Source organism: Lonchura striata, chromosome 12 (genome assembly GCF_046129695.1).
Source record: "Lonchura striata isolate bLonStr1 chromosome 12, bLonStr1.mat, whole genome shotgun sequence".
In the NCBI taxonomy this organism is placed as follows: Eukaryota; Metazoa; Chordata; class Aves; order Passeriformes; family Estrildidae; genus Lonchura; species Lonchura striata.
Window position 1 is genome coordinate 10262673 of NC_134614.1, and position 20724 is coordinate 10283396.

General features: G+C 58.2%; 2 protein-coding genes across 2 annotated transcripts; one reads left to right on the forward strand and one right to left on the reverse strand.

Moving 5' to 3' along the window:
* Positions 1–419: 419 nt before the first annotated feature.
* Positions 420–3730, forward strand: GNAT1 (G protein subunit alpha transducin 1). Its single transcript, XM_021533454.3, has 8 exons — positions 420–525; positions 1970–2012; positions 2219–2360; positions 2432–2589; positions 2674–2802; positions 2884–3013; positions 3099–3252; positions 3483–3730. Exons 1-8 carry the CDS (start codon positions 420–422, stop codon positions 3671–3673), a joined length of 1053 nt encoding a protein of 350 aa, XP_021389129.1. The 3' UTR covers positions 3674–3730.
* A 1037-nt stretch (positions 3731–4767) lies between these two features.
* GNAI2 (G protein subunit alpha i2) lies at positions 4768–19885 on the reverse strand. The gene is made up of 9 exons (XM_021533408.2): positions 19716–19885; positions 11249–11291; positions 10927–11068; positions 10571–10731; positions 7980–8108; positions 6709–6838; positions 6323–6476; positions 5762–5968; positions 4768–5649 (listed from the first exon to the last, which is right to left on the reverse strand). The coding sequence occupies exons 1-8, from the start codon at positions 19831–19833 to the stop codon at positions 5778–5780; spliced, it is 1068 nt and encodes a 355-aa protein (XP_021389083.1). The 5' UTR covers positions 19834–19885; the 3' UTR covers positions 4768–5649; positions 5762–5777.
* Positions 19886–20724: the final 839 nt, after the last annotated feature.

Consider the following 20724-nt stretch of genomic DNA (forward strand, 5'->3'; position numbering starts at 1 on the left):
CATACCCCTGGAGTCCACAGCAGAGCTGGAGATGGGTCTGGGTCCCATTTCCCGCAGGGTGGCCGGGTCACCGCCCCGGCCCCAGGGTGGAGGCAAAGCTGGGGCTGGTCGGGCCGGGGCACCCCCCCGGCAGAAGTGCTGACAGCGGGAGCCACGGGATTGCTGAGCTCAGCCCGCCGCAGATTGAAGGGGGTTTATCGGGGGGGCCCAGCTTAAGCCCCGGGTGCTGAGCACAGCCCCCCGGCAGGCAGCCCCGGGACCTTGGCCCCGTCCTTGTCGCACACCGGGCGGGCGGCAGCGGCGGCGGCGGCGGGCACCGGGAGCGAGCGCTGGAGGCGGCCGGAGGCTGGAGCTCGTTGCCCATCTTGGTGCTGACCTCCAAGGAGCGGGTGGTGAACCGCAGGGCTGCGGGGCTGAGGATGGGAGCCGGGGCCAGTGCCGAGGAGAAGCATTCCCGAGAGCTGGAGAAGAAGCTCAAAGAAGATGCTGAGAAAGACGCCAGGACTGTCAAGCTGCTGCTGCTGGGTAAGAGGGAGACAACACCCTGGGGGACATACCCATCCTTTGAGCATCTCACCCTAACAGCCCACCCAGCGCGCCCCTGAAACCTACCAGTGCCCCTCAACCTAACCATCACCCCTCAACCCCACCAGCACACCCCGTAACTGCCCCCGAACCCAACCAGCCAATCCAACATTCCTCTGCCCCCCAGATGGACCCCCAAACCCAAGCAGCCCACGCTCACAGTTCATTCAACATTCTCCTGACTCACGTAGGATTCTTAAAACCAAGCAGCTTACCCCAGCATCAACCCCATTCCCAGCAGCCCTAAACCAAACCTCCCCATCTCAAGAGCCCACCCAATGTTTCCCTGATGCCTCTGGCACCTTTAAACCAAACCAGCACAACCCAGGAGTGTCCCCAACAGCCTCCCACTCCCAAGCATCCCTAAAACAACCAACCCCTCCCCAGTAAAACACCCAAAGTTTCCCTGACCCCACTCTAAACCAAATCACTTCAACAGTCCCCAGGCCCCTGCTCCTAAGCACCCCTAAACCCAGTCATCCCACTCTAGCAGTCCTCTGACCCCCACAGCACCCCTAAAGCAAACCAGTCAATCCAAAAAGCCCACCCAACGTTTTCTTTCTTATTTGGCACCCCTAAACCCAATCAGCCACCCTAACAGCCCCCCCCCATTCCCAGGATCCCCTAAACCAGCTCATCCCAGCTTGCTCAACACCCCCTACCAGGCACCCCAAACACAACAGACCATCTCAACAAGAAGATGAGATCTTGAGGTCCTAAGATCCACCCCAAGATCCCCTGGCTTCCACATATCCCTCAGCCCAACCAGCCCACCTAACAACCCCCAAATCCCAGGTCCCCTAACCCCAACCAACCCATCTTAAGAGCCTTCACCAACTCCACCTATCACCACTCCAGCCCATCAGCACCCCTGCCCCATCCTCCTAGGGACCCCTATGCAGCCCATACCACCACCCCATGTCTGTCCCTGGAGCCCCCTTGTGCTTTGTGTCCCTCCCAGTCCTTCCCAGTCCCCAGTGGTGGCTGAGGATTGGGGTGCCGTGTATGTGGTGGGGCCATGGGTGGCATCACTATCCTCACAGCCTGGCCCAGGAGGCATCTGTCTGCACAACCACAGGTTTGGGGCATTGGGTGATGGGTGGCAGGGTTGCAATGCCACCATGTCCCCAACCCCTCCCTTGGGTTCCTGAGAGTGTCCCTGGCTGAGCTGCTTCAGATCCCATGAGACACAGCAGCTCAGCCTAACCTTAATGCCTCTGGCACAGGCTGCTAATCCCCCTGCACACCCCGAGCCATGGACCCAGCCCAGCCAACAGTGCCTGCAGCCGTGCCAGGCACCAAGGCTCTCAGTGAGCCAGCACGGGGCTCAGCTGGGAGTGCCCATGGCATGGGCACCACCATGACCCATGTTTTGTCCTCTTAGGAGCAGGGGAGTCGGGGAAGAGCACCATTGTCAAGCAGATGAAGTAAGTGCCATGGGGGGGGTCACTTGATCATGCCCACCGTGCACAGTGTCTGTCCCACACTGCAGCCATGGGGTGCCCTCTCCATGGGGTGCCCTATCCCACTGTGCCTGACTCTGCCCCCTGCCACTGCCATGGGGCGCATCCACCGTGTGGCTCAGCTCCACGGCACCCAGCTCAGCTCCACGCCTGTGATCTTCCCCGGCCAGGATCATCCACCAGGACGGTTACTCGCTGGAGGAATGCCTGGAGTTCATTGCTATCATTTACAGCAACACGCTCCAGTCCATGCTGGCCATCGTGCGGGCCATGACCACCCTCAACATCCAGTATGGGGACACCGCTCGCCAGGTGAGGAGTGTTCCATGTTGGGCAGGGTTCCCCACAGTCCCCAGGCCCCACTGAACCCCTCTCCCTCACAGGACGATGCCCGCAAGCTGCTGCACCTCTCGGACACCATCGAGGAGGGGACCATGCCTAAGGAGATGTCAGAAATCATCGGGCGCCTCTGGAAGGACTCGGGCATCCAAGCCTGCTTCGACCGCGCCTCCGAGTACCAGCTCAATGACTCTGCGGGCTAGTACGTGGTCAGGGAGCGTGGTGGGGGGGGGAGGCATGAGGGGCGTTCCAACCCGTGTCTCATGCCCACCGCGTGCCTGGCCAGCTACCTGTCAGACCTGGAGCGCCTGGTGACCCCCGGCTACGTCCCCACAGAGCAGGACGTGCTGCGTTCCCGCGTCAAGACAACTGGCATCATCGAGACCCAGTTCTCCTTCAAGGACCTCAACTTCAGGTGGGGGTCAGCCCCCAGTGAGGGCTGGTGACAGGGGGTGGGCAGGGGGAGGGGGTGCTGACCCTCCTATGTCCTGCCCAGGATGTTCGACGTGGGCGGACAGCGCTCAGAGAGGAAGAAGTGGATCCACTGCTTTGAGGGTGTGACCTGCATCATCTTCATCGCGGCTCTCAGTGCCTACGACATGGTCCTGGTGGAGGATGATGAAGTGGTGAGGAATGCTCACCATCTCACACCCCCTCTGCTTTGTCCTGGTCATGACTTGGGTGCCATCATGAGGCTGTGTCCCTCCACAGAACCGCATGCATGAGAGCCTGCACCTCTTCAACAGCATCTGCAACCACCGCTACTTTGCCACCACCTCCATCGTCCTCTTCCTCAACAAGAAGGACGTTTTCCTGGAGAAGATCAAAAAGGCCCATCTCAGCATCTGCTTCCCTGACTACGACGGTGAGTGTGGCAGTGGCTGGTGGTGGTGGGGTGCTGCTGGAAGGTTGGGTGCCACCACCCCGCAGGAGTTCCCCACCAGGTGTCCTCAGCATCCCATGCAAGTGGTGCTGCATGCGCCTTGTCGCGGGAGCATGCAAAATCTACCCACCCGAGGGAGCACTGGGTAATCCTGGGCCGGCATTTTGGTGGGGGACACCAGCCCAGGAAGGGATCCTGCTCACTGCCACCAGGTCCCAACACCTACGACGATGCGGGCAACTACATCAAGCTGCAGTTCCTGGAGCTGAATATGCGGCGGGACGTGAAGGAGATCTACTCCCACATGACCTGCGCCACCGATACCGAGAACGTCAAGTTCGTCTTTGACGCCGTCACTGACATCATCATCAAGGAGAACCTCAAGGACTGCGGGCTGTTCTGAGCCCCAGCCGAGCACCCCCTCCCCTGGGACCAGCCCTGCTGCTGACCCCATTCCACCTCCACAACCACCTCTGCTTGCCCCAGATCCCTGGGATTTGACCTGCTCAGCTCCAAAGCCACCCCTGGTGAAGGGGGGGGGGGGCGGGGAAGGGGCGCAATCTCACTCCCCCTCCCCACCAACTCTCCCACCAGCCAACACTGTGGGACCCCCAGTTCTGCTGGGGGTCTCTGGGGCTCTGCTCCTACGGGTACCCAGATGACCCTGGATACTATAGGGTGCTGGATACCATTGGGTGCTGCAGGTCCCTGGATAACCCTCAGAGCTGTGGGGTATGGGGGTTCTCTTGGGTGCTGAGCATCCTTGAGTACCCCTTGGAGCAGAGGGGTGTTTGGGGGTCCTGGGTGTCCCTAGGTATTTGAGGGATCCTGGGGTGTCCCTGGGTTCCCTTTAGAGCTGAGAGGTGCTGGGGTTCCCAGATGACCCTTGGCACTGGGGAGACTGGGGGGTTTTGGGTACCCTTTGGAGCTGAGGAGTATTAGAGGTTCCCTTGGATGCCGGGGGGGGCAGGTGCCCTCTGAAGCTCTGGATGCTAGGGTGGTCCCTCAAGTGCTGCTGGGTGTCCATTGGTGCCCCCCTGGAGCTGGGGGTGCCAGGAGTCTCCACAAATCCCTCAGAGCTGGGGGTCCTTTGGGTGTGGGGTGTCCATGGGTGATCCTTGGGGCTGGGGGTTCCTGTGAGCTGCTGGGTGCAAGGGGTGCTACAGATCATTGGGTGTTCCTGGGTACTGGGTGTCCCCAGGGACTGTGTGATACTGGGGCTCCCTTGGTGCCACCATGTCACCACTGCAGAGCCAGTGGTCATGTGTTCCCCCCCACCCCACAGCTCCTTGGGCTAGGGCTCGGCCCTGCAGCAGCATCCCAATGACAGCCCCAATGGTCCCACCATTGCCCCACCTCCCACGACCAGGGGCTTCTCCTGACTCCAGGGGGATGCCAACCCACCCTGTGTCTCTCTCCCACCCCTGGGGACCACCCCAACCCTCCCACAGAAGTGAAGCCCCCCTGCCCACTCCCATGTCACACAGGACATTTCAGTATATATAATGTTTTTTTTTTTCCTTTCTACATTTTATTATTTCAAACCACGTGAACAATTCGGTAAAAGATCCTGTGGGAAAAGCGAGGCCGCAGGCACCGACTGAAGGGTCCCCCTGGGCTGGGGGGGACAGCGGGGGCCGCTCTGTACAGCGGGCTCTCCTCGCCCAACGCAACAGCTAGCCCTAAAAACTAGGCTTAGAAAGAGGGGGGGGATAGAGGCAGTGGGCAGCACCCCCTGCCCACCTTCCTGCCTGAGCTGCCCATCGGGATGGGGGCAGCGAGGCGGGGTGGGGTGCAGACCCTCCCCCCCAAAGGCACACGGTTGGGGGGTGGGCTGGCCATGGAGGATGCCACCACCATGTAGCACTTGATGCTTTTAAATAGTTTGGTAAAAAGGTTTCTTTAAAAAGTAAACTGTGCCCAACCGGTGTGGTGTGGTTTTTTTGCATGGTTTTGGGTTTGGTTTTGTCGATTTTTCTTTTTTTTTTTCCTTTTTTGCTTTCTTCTTTTTTTTCTGGTTTACTAAAAGGAATGTCATCGGTCGTGTTTGTGGCTGGGTGGGCATCCCCGAGGGGACCCTGTGCCCCTCATGCCAGCAACACTTGCAATGTAAACAGTGAGAGCGCCAGGGCTCGGAGTGAATGAAATGGGGGCTGGAAGGGTTGGAGGGGTACAAACCAAGATTAAAAACCTTGTCTTCCCTGGAAGGGCAACGCCGGCGAGGAGGAGGACAATGGTGGGGAGCAAACACGGCCAGCAGGAGGTACATGGGCCCTGCCACCATGCTGACACTCAAAAAGTCTCTTTTTGTGGTGGGTGGAGGAATGAATCTGAAGAGAAGCAGGAGTGGGAGATGGTGTGGTCCTTCTGTTGCAGCTCCTAGGAGAGAGAGGTCGTGAGCAGGGGAGGGTCTGGGGACAGGGGAGCCTGAAGCTGAAGGATGGTCCATGACCACCCCATTTGAGGAGCCACTACTGAGACCACCACCCACCTGGGCAGCGCCACCCTCAGAAGAGACCGCAGTCCTTCAGGTTGTTTTTGATGATGACGTCGGTGACGGCATCGAAGACGAACTGCACGTTCTTGGTGTCCGTGGCACAGGTGAAGTGGGTGTAGATCTCCTTGGTGTCCTTCCGCTTGTTCAGGTCCTCAAACTTGCTCTGGATGTAGCTGGCTGCCTCATCATACTTGTTGGCCCCTGGGGAAAAAGAGACACTGGGCTGCCCCACAGTTGCCCACAGCCACCAAAGGGTTTGGGCTTGGCTTGGCCCTCCAGAGTCACTGTCCTGTTGCCTGAGGCTCCAGAGGCAGAATGAGCCTCAAATAACCCCCTTCAGGACAGCTGCCCCTTGTGTTGTGTCCCCCCACACCTCCCATCTCCTGGAGCAGCCCAAACACCCATCACACCTCACTTGCTGCCCCAACCCACTGCTCCTTGGGCACAGGGGAGCCAGCACCTCTGTCCCTAGCAGCTCCTGCTACCCTGCCTGGGGCAAGGCACTGCCCACTGCTCCTGCCAGGAGGGCAGGGGCACAGAGGGTCCCAGGGGTACCTGTGTACTCAGGGAAGCAGATGGTGAGGGAGCTGTGCACGATCTTCTCCTCAAAGAGGTCCTTCTTGTTGAGGAAGAGGATGATGGATGTGTCTGTGAACCACTTGTTATTGCAGATACTGTCAAACAGCTTCATGCTCTCATGCATCCGGTTCTGGCAGGGAAGACGGCAGCATGAGCCAGGCAGGGACCCCCAGGCACCACCCACCCCACGGCTCCCCAGACTGCCACCCCCCATGCTCCTGTCTGCCTGGGCAGGGGATGCCAATAGGCCTGCAAGGTTTGGACACTGGCCAGAGCACTGGTGGCCACCAGAGGAGGGGCTGCTCCCCTAGCCCCCCACATAGGGAATGTCTCATGGCACTGGTTCCATCCCTCTGACTCACCATCTCCTCATCTTCAGCCAGCACCAGGTCATAGGCACTCAGGGCCACACAGAAAATGATGGCTGTCACCCCCTCGAAGCAATGGATCCACTTCTTCCGTTCCGAACGCTGGCCACCCACATCGAACATCCTGCAAGGGGGTGACATGGGGATGGATGGCAGCTCCCATGCCACCAGCCTCACCCCACGCCTTGTCCCGGTGTCCCCAGCTGCCCAGAGCAGGAGCAGCACTGGTGCAGGCAGTGCCTCTGCCCCAGGGATTTTGCCAGTACTGAGGATCTGCCCCAGCTCCTGCTGCCAGGAAAGTGTCTACGCTCATTTCCCAGCCAAAGCAAATCCATGATGTGAGCTGGGGCAGGATCAGGCCACCTTTCCCAGGGGGTGTCAGTGTCATGTTCCTCAGAGACCTGCTCCAGAGCAGGCAAAGCAGGACTTTGCAGAGACCTTGGACCAAGGGGAGCCAAGTCAATGTGGGCTCAGCAGGATTGTGGCAGCAGCAGGGCTTGGGGATGATCCCAATGCACCATGTGCCTCTCCCTCCATGGGCAGCAGAGGATGCCCTGCCTCCATGGAGAAGAGCCCAGCAGTAGCATTCCACATCCACTGCCATGCCCACTGCCAACTGCTTGGCTCACAGGAAGGCTTCCCCACTGGGACATACTGCATTCCCCCCAGGCCACTCCCACTGCCACTTCCAAAATGCTGCCCTGGCAATGCACAACCAAGTGTCTCCATTCTACCAGGGTGGCATTAGGGTCCCTGTGAGCCCCCTGCATTCAGAGAGGACCCCAGCAGATCTTTCTGACATCAGCTCTGTTGCCATGGGACTAAATCCCCTGGGGATGTGCACAATGGCAGCTTTTTGCCTCCGAAACTGGAGCCCTTATTATTTCCCATGGGTTTTCAGTGGAAAGCAACCACAGGGTGCCAGCAGGCAGCACTGCCACTGCCTGACCCCGAGACCCCAGCTCCTGCCCAGCACCCTTCCTGCAGCGGAAAAAGCGTCACAGCAACAGAAGGAGGAACGCCTTCCCTCTCCCCTCCTTGCCAGAGCCTGGATCCGCCCCCAGGCTGAGTTCTGTGAAGTGTTTCTGAAGCTGTTCCAGCTATTTCAGCGGTTTCCGCTCTCTGAGGCAGCAGTTCCCGCCATGAGCAAACCAGGAGGTGGGGAGAACTGAGTGCATGCAGTGTGCACCCATGGTCCATCCCAGCATGGAGAGAAGGGGTTTTTTTGCTTTCAAAAAGGCAAAAGGGAAAGAGGTCAGACATACTTGAAGTGCAGGTCCTTAAAGGTGAAGTGAGTCTCTACGATGCCCGTGGTCTTGACCCTGGTGCGCAGCACGTCCTGCTGGGTGGGGATATAGTCGGCACGGGCTATCCTCTCCAGGTCGTTCAGGTAGCTGGGGACAAAGAGCAAAGGTGCTGTGGGAGCTGGACCGTGGGGCATGACCCACCCAGATTCCATGGGACACCCCCACACTGACCCAGAGGCCCGTGTCCATCTGCCAGCATTGCTCAGCTGGGGTGGGCAGTGCCAAGCTGGGATGCACAGCAGAGGCCCCATGTGCATCCTGGGGTAAGCCTGTCCCTGCCAAACACAGGCAGGGCAGGACACCAGTGGCCAGGGTGGCACGGGACACGCAGGACCGAGGGACTGGGGGCAGTGTGCTGGCACTGGGAGCCCAGCAGAGGATGCAGCCAGGGCTGGGGGGCTCACCCCGTTTCCCTGGCCGTTTGCACAGGGGGGAAATGGCAAGAGGAAAATATTCAGTGCTATGGCAACCAGCCGCAGTGCCGGCGGAAACAATCGATGGCGCCATGCCATTTATAGTCAAAAACACAAAGGGACAGCGTCCTGGGAGGAAGCAGGAGGCGGGAGGCTGGAGAGACAGGGAGCTCCTCCGTGCTGGGAGGCTGCAGGCGTCCCGAGCTCCCCGGGGAGCACCGCCTGCCCCGCTGCCCACAGGGTCCAGCAGAGGTGGTGGTTGGGTCCCCAGTGTGCAACACCCACCAGGACTGATGAGGGCTGCCAGGGAAATCAAGGCAGGTTTTGATTTCTCCAGCTCACATTGCTTTAATTGGGTTACTACAAACGGGTTCCTTTAAGCAAATTAGGCTTGTCTTAATTAAGGCATTTGTGGCCCTGTAATCTGGTGAAAGCCAGATTACAGCCCGCGAGGCCATAGGGATCCTTGGCTCTGACTGCAGCACGGCCACTCGCCAGCTCCTGGGAAACCCTGCAGCGTGTCCGGGTATGGCCAGAGCTGGAGGTGCCCTAGGAGCCTGCTGTGGGTGTGAGGGTGGAGGACCTGCACGTTACTGCTGCAGAGCAGCTCAAAAACAGCCGGAAACACACATGGCCTCTGGCTACGAAAAACAGGAAACGGCGCAGCAGGGCCCTGTGCAGCGCCACAGGCTCTTGGACATTGCATCAAGCCCCAGGGTGCTGGTGAGCACCACCCTGGCATCCCAAACTCCTGGAACCCCACGAGGCAGAGGAGCAACAGGATGGGGGCTGCTGTGTTGCAGAGGGCTGGGGCACAGGTGCTCGGCACAGCATGGGGCTCTTCATTCCCAGGCTCTCCTGTTCCAGCAGTACCGTAGGCACATCATCCCTATGAGCTAGGCAAGGGATTGGCATCTCCACAGGGCTGGAAAAAGGCTGGAGCAACAGCTTGAAGGTGCTCCTAATTAATGGTTTTCCAACCCCCCACCATGTGCTAAATGCTCCATAATGGCACTGACAACGACAGGAACTTGGCAGACAATGTGCAGATACACCTTCTCCAAGTCTGTGTGTGAGCCTCCTGGCACCTGCTGGGTGTCCTCTGCTCCCAAACCAGCACCCACTGCAGAGAAATGCCAGTGCTGGCTGGGGAGTGATGAGGCTGAGTAGACAGGGGCTGGGGAAGGTGGGTGTGTGCCCGTCAGGAGGAAGTGAAAGCTGCGGGTGCTGGAGGAAAGAGCTGACAGGAGCTTCTCCAGGTTTGGTGGTTGCCAGGAGCTTTCCTGCAATCTCTTCTTCACAGTGACCTCAGTGCAAAAGAGGGACCTGACACTGTCATGCATGAGGCGACAGTTGGGGAAAACACTTGCCCTGGGATGGCAGTGAGTTCCAAGTGTGCAGAATCCCATTTGAGGCCAGGCTTGGTGGGGTGTTCCTGGCACACCATGAGCTCCCCACACACTGCTTTACCATAAGGGGTCTGGGTGGAGAGAGTAGGAGGGCACTGTGTGAGCTGAACATAGACTCAGCTGTGTTGCTCTCTCCAGCAATGGTACATTAGGCAGATTAACTTCATTTATTAATCCCTTCAAGAATAAACCCAACCAGCTGCAGCAATCTACCTAAACACCAATTTGCTGGGTAATGCACAAGTGTAATGCCAAGTTTTTCTATATAAAAACAGTTAAAAGAAAAAGAGAAGCCTCTTGAGCATCCTACTCATCCTCTTCAGAACTAAGTGTCCCCAGGGCTTTCCTTGGGAATTTTTCCTGCCTTGACAGCCTATAAAGGGTGATGAGGATGGGCAGGACCCCGGCTGTGCTCATGAGTGGGCAGCCAGTGGAGAGCATCTCCTGGGGAAGGGCAGTAGGGACAGAGCCGTGGCAGGAGGGGGATGCCCCAGTGCCCCCCCTCCCAGGGTACACAGCACCCCGCCAGAGAAGGAAACAGCTTTCGAAACATCCACCTTCCCAGTTCCGCTCCAGCTCAGCCCCAGCGCCACGCGGGAAGTGGCAGCACCAGCTCCTAAGCCTGGTGATGGTGAACAGCAGCCCCTGGGGGGATTTTCTGCTGCTTGATAAAAGCACTGTGGCCCACAGGACTCAGCTGAGCTGGGGCAGAGGAGGGGGTACTCACTAGGCAGCAGAGTCGTTCAGCTGGTACTCTCGGGAGCGGTTGAAACAAGCCTGGACCCCATTGTCAGCCCACAGTCTCCGGATGACGTTGGCCAGGTCCTCGGGCATGATGCCCTGCTCCTCAGCAGTGGAGGAGAGTGCAAACAGCTGCCGAGCATCATCCTGCAGGGATAAAACAGCTTGAGCATTGGCATGGACTTACTGAAGCTCACTCAGAGGATCTGATGGGAGCCCACCAGACAACAGCAGGGCTTGGGCTGAGCCACCTTTAATCCCAGTCCAATTTTGGGCACATCTGTTTTAGCCACCAAGAACCCCCGTCCCTGCCAGGCATAGTGGGAGCAGGAGGGCACCCACCGCTCTGGAGGAGTCTCCAAAGTCAATCTGCAGGTTCCCCATCGCCTTGATGATAGCCATAATGGACTGGATGGTGTTGCTGTAGACCACAGCTTTGTACTGCCGGCACTCCTCCTCTGAATAGCCATCCTCATGGATGATCCTGGGGCAGGGAAGAGACACAGGCAAGGTCAGCCCTTTGTGGGGAACTCCAGGATGCTGCTCCCCACCCATGCTCTGTGGCAACACTGACGGGGAGCCTTTCCTGTCAGCCACTAGTTTTGGAGCTTGTGGCCAAGGCCTAAGCAGTGTCAGCCACAGTGACAGTGCAGGGACCACTCACTTCATCTGTTTGACGATGGTGCTCTTCCCAGACTCGCCGGCACCTGTGGAGAAATGAGAAGGGATGAGGTCCTGTGCAAAGCCAGGAACCCTTACCCTACTGGGACACCCGCCCAGCCCAGGGAGGGAGTGCAGCAGGTGCTTTGGCCATTGGACAAGCAGCACTAGCCAGAGCAGATGACTGGATGTGCACTGGGAATGTCAGGACCAAGAAAGAGGGAACAAAAGGAGAGTCTGGGGGCACTTGCAATAGGTCCCATGGGAAGAAATGATGCCTGCTCTGGGCCAGGAAAATGGCATCAGCACACTAACATTCTCCCCACAGTCCTAGCATGCCACAGTTGATGGGTAATCCTGGCTCTGGCTGAACCTGGGGACTCCCCGTGACAAGGGGGCCAAACTCTGCCCATCACCTGCCATCCCATCTCTCAGCAGAACCTGAGATGCTGCATCCTACATCCCCTCTGTGCTGGGGAACAATGGCTCACCAGCCCCACTACATATTCACAGCTGGAGGCAGCAGCAGCCAGGATGCAGGGTTGCTTGTGTCACAAGGTACAGGCAGGGAATTTGGGAATAAGTTGCCACCTCCACCAGCCAGCTCAAGCGATCCCAGCGGGCTCAGCCGCCCCCGGGTTGGTTCTTAAATAGTGCACACTTCCCAGCCTGCAGGTCCTGTGCCCCAGCCTGCTGCAGAGGCGGCTGCCAGCAGGGAAAGCCGATGGCTTTTGGGGTCGTTTTGTTTTTCAGCATCCAAACGCAGGGCTCTGTGAGTTCAGTGAGACAGCCAGGGTGGCTAAAGTTCTCCTTCCCCCACCCTGTCCCCAGGGACATCACCCGACCCAGGCAATGTGCAGCTTGGCCCAGCCCTCCCTCCACTGGCTGAGAGCAGGGAAGAAGCAGTCACCCTGGCTACAAGAAAGGGGAAGCCAAAAGGGGAAGCTGAAAGAAAGGGGCATGTCCCTTGTCCCCTCTCTGTGCAGGGAGTGTCACGAGATGGATGAGTGCCTGCCTTGTCTTGCCTCAGGACTCCCAGCAGGCTGAGGTCCCTGCCTCCAGGTACAAATCCCCAGAGGCTCTCCCAAGCAAAGTCCATCCCTGTGTCCTCTCACAGCCCTTTTTGTGGGTCCCTCCAGGGCTGCCCTTACAGGGAGCCCCAAGCAGAATGGTGCCAGCATGGCCGCAGAGGGGGCAGAGATTATAGAGAAGGTTAAAAAAAATTAGAAAAAAACCCCCCAAAAACAGATTATGCTAAAATTAACTAGGAAAAACACGGCCCATTGTGCCAGCTGAGACATGGTGGAAGGGAACAAACTCCTATGAATGTCACCGGCCTGAACACCACCCAGGTGACAGGCATGCATCCCCAGGGACATCACTGAGGGCAGTGCTCAGGGCATGGAGCACCCTGATGCTGGGGCCATACTGAGGCTATAGAGACCCTGTATTTGTCACTCGAGCACCCTTCTCCAGGGTTCCCATGCTGCATGTGCCAAGGGAGGGGCTTTGCTCAGCTCAGAGGTCACTGCTCAGCACAGCAGGGGCTCTCAGCACTGCTGACCCATCCTCCCCCAGGATGCTGACGCGGCACCCAGCACAGCCTGGCCAGTGCTCGTGGTCAGTGCTGGCAACTCCTGCCTGGAGCTGGGAGCAGGGGGGAAGGACTCGGCGTAGCCCTTCATTTTTTCCATTAAATACTTCTAGTTTCTAACACCATCCTGTACCGCTGGGTCTGGTGGTCAGAGCCAGTGGCATTCACCCAATCCGTTCTCAGTGGGTGCCTGGACAGAGAAACTGAGGCATGTGGCAAGCAAGAACCTGGCTTATCAGCATCTCTGAGATGAGGTGCCAGACAGCCATCCCCGGGCTCCTCCTCTCTGACCCTGCCTGACATTTTCTCCCTGTCAGGAGGGAACAACCCTGCCGGGGCCTCCTGCTTTCTCCCGGCTCGATGACAGTCACAGGGTGACCATCACCAAGGCTGTCTTTTTCCTTACAAACTTCCTCCACATCTCCCGGCTCCTTCCCTGCCCTCTGAGGAAGGTAGCCATGTTCCAAGTCAGTACCTCTGCCTCCCATCAGAAGCTCGCCCAGCACAAGAGATTGTACGCTTGCAGTAAGCAGGAATTTGGATCTGAATTAGCAGCCCCCTCCCCATGCGGGGGACCCTCCCCAGCCCCCTCGATGTGTGCAGCGGAGGGGAAGGATTTCCAATCCCCGGAAAACCCCAGCTGCCGCCCATTCAGCCCCAAAACAATTCCTGGGCTGGATGCCAGCTGCCAGTTTCCACCCTCCAGCCCAGCCCGGGCAGGATGAGGCAGTGTCAGAGGAGCTCTGGACTCCTGTGCCGACATATCGGGGCAGGGGGGGTGGAGACCCCCCACTACCCAGGGCCGAGCCCACGGCTGTGCTTCCTCCAGCCCTGCCTCTCTGCAGGCTGTGCTTGTTCCCAGGGCAGTGCCTGGCAAAAACAGGACGAGAGCTCTCTCTTGGGCTCATTTCCTCCTTTCTTTGTTAAAAATAATATTCAAAAATTTAAAATAAGCAAGCAGCTGCCTGGCTCCAGAACTCCCTGCTAATACAGTGGTAAAAACTTTATTGAGCTAACATATATATTTTTCAGCCCGTGATTTATGATGCTTTCTAGACAGCAGATATTTAGTGCAATATATGCACGTAGTTCTGGGCAGCACCTACATAATCCCTGTATTTTAGGAGCTGGCCACAGGTTTCAGGCTCCACCTCACCCCACATCACTGACAGGGGATTTTCCATTTTTCTGCACGCCACCATCCTTTCAAATATTCAGGCATAGATGGAAGTAATGCATAGCTGGAAAATTCTCATTATTGGGGAAAAGCTGAAATTCAATCTGCCAGCAGGTCCAGAGCCATCCCCATCCCCAGCACCCAGAGGCCCATCCCCTGCTCTGCTGTCCTGGCAAGCTTCCCCAACCTGGCAAACAGCAGCTATTATTTGAGCATGAATTTACAGATGGGTTTTAGCTCTGGACAAACCCACCAATCCCTTTCCCTGCAGGACAGACAGACAGACAGTAGGACAGAGGGACGGCTGCAGAGCCCACCCCCCTTGGCACCTGTGGGGTCCCCACCAAATGGGACAGACAAAAGGGAGTGTTAAAAGCAGAGTTACCCTAAAGACTCCAAAAACAAAAAGAGATTCCCCTCGACATTTTCCTTCCTACCCAAAATAGATGGAAAATTGCTGTAAAAATAATCACATTTTTTTAAAAACCCCACAGTGACACAGGGCGTTTTTCCCAAGGGCCATCCCATTCCAGCACAGGGCTGGCTCCTTCCCAGAAGGAACTGTGCATCGTTGGCTGGTGGAATGCCACGTCCTCAGGCAGGACCTCAAAAAACTGGGGGGGGTGCAGACCCCCTGTTCAAGGCAGCTGACAGAGATTAAAAAAAAACCCAAAACACAAAAATAAATAAAATAGAAATAAACTGGCAGCACAAAGGATGCTCAGGGCACACAGGAAGGAGGTGGGCTAGGGATGGTTTCCCAGGGGGAGCATGGAAAATGCACCCCAGTGCCAACAAGGGCCACCGGTGTCCACAAGCTGGACAAAACTATCCTTGTGCTGGGCTTTTTCCAGGAATCCTGAAACTTTGCTGCTCCGTTTCTGCCCCTGCCATGGCCAGAGTGGTCCCTCTCCCCCCGCACCACTGCTACCATGTGCCCCCAGGTCTGGGTGCCATTCTCCTGCCCATCCTTCCCTGACAGGATGGGGCCTCACCCTCTGGCACAGCCAGGATGCTGCCAGCACCTGGATCCCTCTGGCCGGGTTTTCCACCAGTGGGATGGAGAATTACTCAGTTCCCCAGCTCCGGTGATTCAAGCAGTCTCCGGCCCGGAAACCCGCTCCGGCCTGGAACAGGAAACCCAGTGGCTTCGGAAAGACCAGGCCAGGCCTGGCTACAGCAGCAGCACTTGGGGACACCGTGGTCCCAGCCCTGGGTAGGCTCAGACCATGGGACACCACAAAGTTACACATATATGTAAGTGAAGATATAGATATATATTTATATGTGCTTTTTGATACATACAGATCAACGTATATGTTACTCCATAAAAAAAGGAAGATGTTAAAATAAGCTAAAAAAGTTAAAATATAAAATGCATTTCTAATGTACATCTGTAAAAAAAAATATATCTTAAACATATACATATAAGCCTGCTGCTTCCCCTAGGCAAAGTCTAAGAGCTCAACTTGGAGCAGAGGGCAGCTGCTGGCCCCTAGGACATCACCAGTGGGGGCATTGTAGTGATCCATCCCATCCCAACCTATCCTAAATCCATACACAAGCTTCAGTGGAGTGGACATCAGGTCCCTCTGCATCCAACAGCACTGAGTTCTTCACTGGGCCCCCTCACTGTGACACCTCCTAGCACATCACAAAAAACAGCACTGGGGCTCCCAGTGTCCCCACTGAAGGGAGGACCCAGCCCATCCAAAAGCCAGGACTGAGGAAGGAGTGGGGACAGAAACAACCCCCAAGACAGGGCTAAGCACAGCAAAGTAGGTGGCTCACACAGAACACAGGCAAATTCTGGGGCCACACAACCTCTGAAAGTCACAGCTGGTCCCTCCCTTCCTCTATTTTTATGCAAGCCCAGAAAAAAAAAAAAAAAAAAAGCTGCTTCCGAGCCCTGCCCGGCCACTGTCTGTCCCAGTCAGGATCTGGTACAGGCAGTTCCTACATGACGTACCCTGGTGCCACCACGCCAGCAAGGGCAGTGTTCTCATTCCAGGGGCTGCACCTAGAGCATACCCCTGGGGATTAACATCAGCAACCCACCAGCCCCTTCTCCACCCTAACATAGCTGAGAAATCCTTTACTTTCCTAAGCCTCCAAAGAGAAGGAATAAAGGGCTTTGAGCACAGCAATCACTTGCCTGCTGCCAACTCTGAATCCCCCTGGAGTATCCCAGCTCCCACAGGCAAGGAGATGGGTTGGCCAGAACTCTGCTGCCCAGCAGAAACAGCCAGTGACTGCAGGGCTTTGTGTCCTAGCCATGGTAAGGAGCTGACAGTGGCACCAGGAGATGTTGGAAGTATGGGGCAGATGCTCCAAGTGCTTCTAGGTGTTGGTGATGGCTCTTGCCGCCCCCCCGCCCCCCCCCCCCCCTCCCCGTCCCAGCACCAAAACCATGGGAGACTGCTGGTTTCCAGTAGCAGGGAGGGACACATTCTTTGTTTGGGGGGAATTGCTTTGCCTGGGGGATATTGCTTCATCTGGGTTTTCTCCCCATCAGAGATTAGAGCTTCAAACTACTGACACACACTCATTTTTGCCAGAGCAAACAGCAGAGGAAAACCTGAAGGCACGGGTAGGTGCCACAAGTGCTGTGCCCACGCCTGCAGAGTTGTGTGCCACTGCAGGGTCCTGGCTGCCCCCACTGCACTGACACTGTGTCCATTCCTCTCCAGCTCACTCACCACGGCAGAGGAAAGGCAGGAGGCAGCTCACGGCCACATACAGAGCACTGCAAAGAGCTGAGGCACCTGCAGCAGTCAGTCCCAAGCCTTCTCTGCTCCTACACTCCTGATGCCATCAGCACGTACCAAGACCTGTGCCTTCCACTCACACCATGCCCTGCCTGGCTGTGGTGCCCCAGCTCCAAAGTTCAGCAGTGGGACACCATGAGCCAACACCAAAAAAAAATGCCACGCTTGGAAGAGACATTTCCTCCTCATGCTATAGGTTGATGCAGCACAAAGGGTGAAGCTGTTTTTCTCTCAATTTTTTCCAGAGGAGGCAGGAGGGCTGCAGCCCCCACAGAGGACCCTGGAGCTTGCTGAGAGTGATGAGGAGCTGTGGTGCTCACCAAAAAAACATGTGAGGCCTCACGTCTCCTCAAACCTTCCCCTGACCAGGAGAAAAAAACCTAAGCCATACAAGGGTGAGCAGCAGGGAGGTGGGAGGATCCCACCAGCACGGTCCCACCTCACAGAGGGGACATGTCACAAGCAGCAGCCCCCAGGGGGGCAGTGCTGGCCCCACCTCCCGGCTTGGGAGGATTTTCCAGCCAAGGCTCAGCTCGGAAATGGGCAGCACTGACCCAAGGCTCTAGTGCTATTGACACCTGACCAGCTGCACGGGGAAGGAAAAACCTTTTTTTTTAATGTACAGAAAGAGCCATTTTGCTCTATTTTTGGCTTTAGAAAGCAGCTGAGATCAGAAATGCCACTCGTAAACACCGGCCCCAGCAGAAGGGAGTGCGGACATCCTCTTCCCCCTCCTGCCTCCACTTTGGGACAGAGCAAGATCCAAGAAAGGGATGTCAGCTAGTCAGCCTACACCATAATCCTTGTCACCCAGCGAGCCCGCAGCTGCTCCTCGGGGATGCTCAGCACCAACAGGATGGGCCCTCCCAGCACCAGGTGATACTGCCTGGATGGTCCTGGACACTCCCAGGAGCCTCCCGAGGCTGGAGGTGCCAAACCTCTTTGGCCAGATACCTCCCCATGACTTCCCACCAGAGGAGGCAGCGAGGCCAGCACGGGAGCAGCTCATGACAAAGAGCTACCACATGCTTCTCCACTACCCCACATATCCCACGGGGCTCCACTCTCCCTTCCACAGAAAAAAAAATGGGGCAGCGAGTGTGCCCAACCATCGAGCCCCCCCATACAGCACAGATCCCTTCCAAATATCTCCAGGATGGGTTTTGCTGCCAGCACTGCTCGTGCCAAGGCAAAAAGAATCAAAATAAAATAAAACAAAAAAGAGACGCACTCTGATAAAGGAGCATTTTAAGGCGTAAATTACGTATTTCTCAAGGCAGGCAGGGGTTGAGCAAATAAAGGCCTGCCGGATTTCAGCATGACTTCCTGCTGCTGGCAGCTTCCTCTGCAGACAGCAGATGAGTCCAAAGACATTTTCTGTCAGGGTTCCCTCTGTCCCGCTGCCCCACGGTGCCATGGGAGCAAGCGCTCCCACCTCACACCTGGAGGGAGGCCCTCTCTGGGAATTTCGCAAAGGGAATAAAAAGCCCAACTGGGAGTCATTAAGACAAATAATGAATTAAAATAACGAAGTGCTGCCTTGCCCGCAGGCACAGGGCAGGGCTGTGAACGCCCTTGGGAGCATCACCAGGGTGCTTTGAAGAGCAAAAGCCCGTTATCAGAACCAAAATCGAGTGTCCCTGAGACAGAGAGCCCGTGGGATGTGGGGGGCCCTGCCCACGGCAATGGCCCAAGCCCCTCAAACCCCCACGGAGAGGGCAGGGTGATGGAGAGGCTCGGGGCTGTCCCAGTGCTCCAGTGGCAATGGGGCAAAGGGTGCCTGCCAGCCCCGTTACCTCCATCACATTACCTCCATCACAGCCAGAGGCCAGGGTAAGAGGAGCCCATGGAGGAGACCAGGGATCCTGGGCAGGTGGGACAGGGTGCCCGAGCTTGCAGGACCTTTGCTGGGGGGGGACATCCAACAGGAGAGTGGGGATGTCCCCACCTTTGTCCCAAAGGTGTCCAGACTGGACACTGACCGGGGGGACAGTACCATAGCAGAGTGACAGCTCTTTCTGGGGCAGATCCCCACAACCCAGGGTGGGGTGGCACCCTCTCTGAGGGGCAGCCAAGGTTTTCTGTAGGGCTGGCACCCTACTGCCAGGGGATCCCCAAAGCCTGGAACGGGGCTGGCATCCTGCTCACAGAGGGGTGGGGGAAGAACCCCACTGCAGAGAGGACCCAGGGTCTGCTGTGGGTACAGGGCTCCGTTCCTGTGGGGAAACCCTGGGAGCTGGGCTGGGGTCAACACCCCAGTCCTGGTGGGAACCGGATTGGGTTAACATCCCAGTCCTGCGGGGAGAGACACTGGGAGCTGGGATGAGGTCAACATCCCATTCCTGGCGGTGTGTGTGTGTGGGGGGGGGGAGGTATCTGTGGGAACCGGGATAAGATCAATAACCCCTTCCTGGGGGGAATCCCTAGGATCTCAGATTGGATCAACATCTCACTCCTGAGGGGGGCGATGCCTGAGGCGGGATCAACACCCCAGTCCTGGGGAGGATGCCTGGGAGCTGGGATAGGATCAACACCCGACTCCTGGGGGATCCCTGGACAGGATCAACACCCCAGTCCTGGGAGAGATCGCTGGGACCTGGGATGGAATCAACACCCGACGCCAGGGGGAAAGCCCAAGGCCTGCTGCTCCATTCCGGGGGGAACCGGGAAGGCTGGGGCGGGACATCCCCGCGGCCCGCGATGGAGCCGGCAGCTCGCTGTGGGGAGAACCCCAAGCCTGGGCTGGGGCCAGCATCCCACTCACGGGGGATCTCCGGGGCGGGGCGGGGCACTCCTGGCGCTGGTACCCAGGATGGCCCCGGGGCAGCGGGGGGCGGAGGTGGTGAGGCCGCCCGGTTCCGGCAGGGCCGGGCCGAGCCGGGCGGAGAAGCCAAGATGGGGGGCCCGGGGGTGGGGCCCGGGGGGCTCTTACCCAGCAGCAGCAGTTTCACCTCCCGCGCCGCCTTCTCGCCGTCCTCCCGCAGGTTCTTGTCGATCATGCGGGAGCGCTCGGCGGCCGCCTTGTCCTCGGCGCTCACGGTGCAGCCCATGGCGGCGGCGGCGGCGGCGGCGGCTGCTGCGCGCGCCCGCGGCTCTGCCGGCCCGGCCCGCCCCGACAGGCCCCGCCCCCGGGCGCGCGGGGCGGGGCCAATGGGCGGGGCCAATGGGCGGGGCCAGCGGGGCGCGGCCAATGGGCGGGGCGGGGCTGGGGGCGGGGCGCGCGGGGCGAGGCCGCTCGCGGTGGGCGCGCGGGCCCTCAGGCGGCAGCGGCGGGAAACGGCGGGAGGGGCGGGCTGTGAGGGAAGGGAGGGGAGCACCGTGTGTCCCGGGGTGGACACGGTGTGTCCCGGGATAGAGCTGTGGGTGGGACACGGTGTGTCCCGGGATGGACCCGGTGTGTCCCGGGATGGACCTGTGGGTGTGAGACACGATATGTCCCGGGATGGACCCGGTGTGTCCCGGGATGGACCTGTGGGTGCGACGTGGTGTGTCCCGGGACACAGATGGGGAGGGAGATGGAGTCCAGGTGTTGCGTTTCGGGGTCCTTTGGGTGCAGAGCAGCGGGTGCAGCCCTCGGAACAGCGGTTTGGGTGATGCTGTGTTTCAGGGCTACCTTTTGGGGAGACACGGTGTCACAGAGTGGTGGCTTAGAGCTTGGCATCTCTCACTCCTCAGGATCCCGTGTCCCCTGCCGCAGGAGGAGGGAGCTCCTTGGCAGGTGCCAGGAGCGGGGTGCCTGTGACAGGGAATGGGGCAGGATGGGGCATCTCCAGGTTTCTCCCAGAACAGGGGGTCCCTCAGGCACTTACCCCATGCCCCAACTCCCAAGGCTGCCCCCTTAGGAACTAGAACCCCCCACACTTCCTGAGGAGGCGGGCCAGGTGTGCCCGCTGACCCAGCGGACTGGCCCGTGCCCAGGTAGCCACCCTCGCTCCATGCTA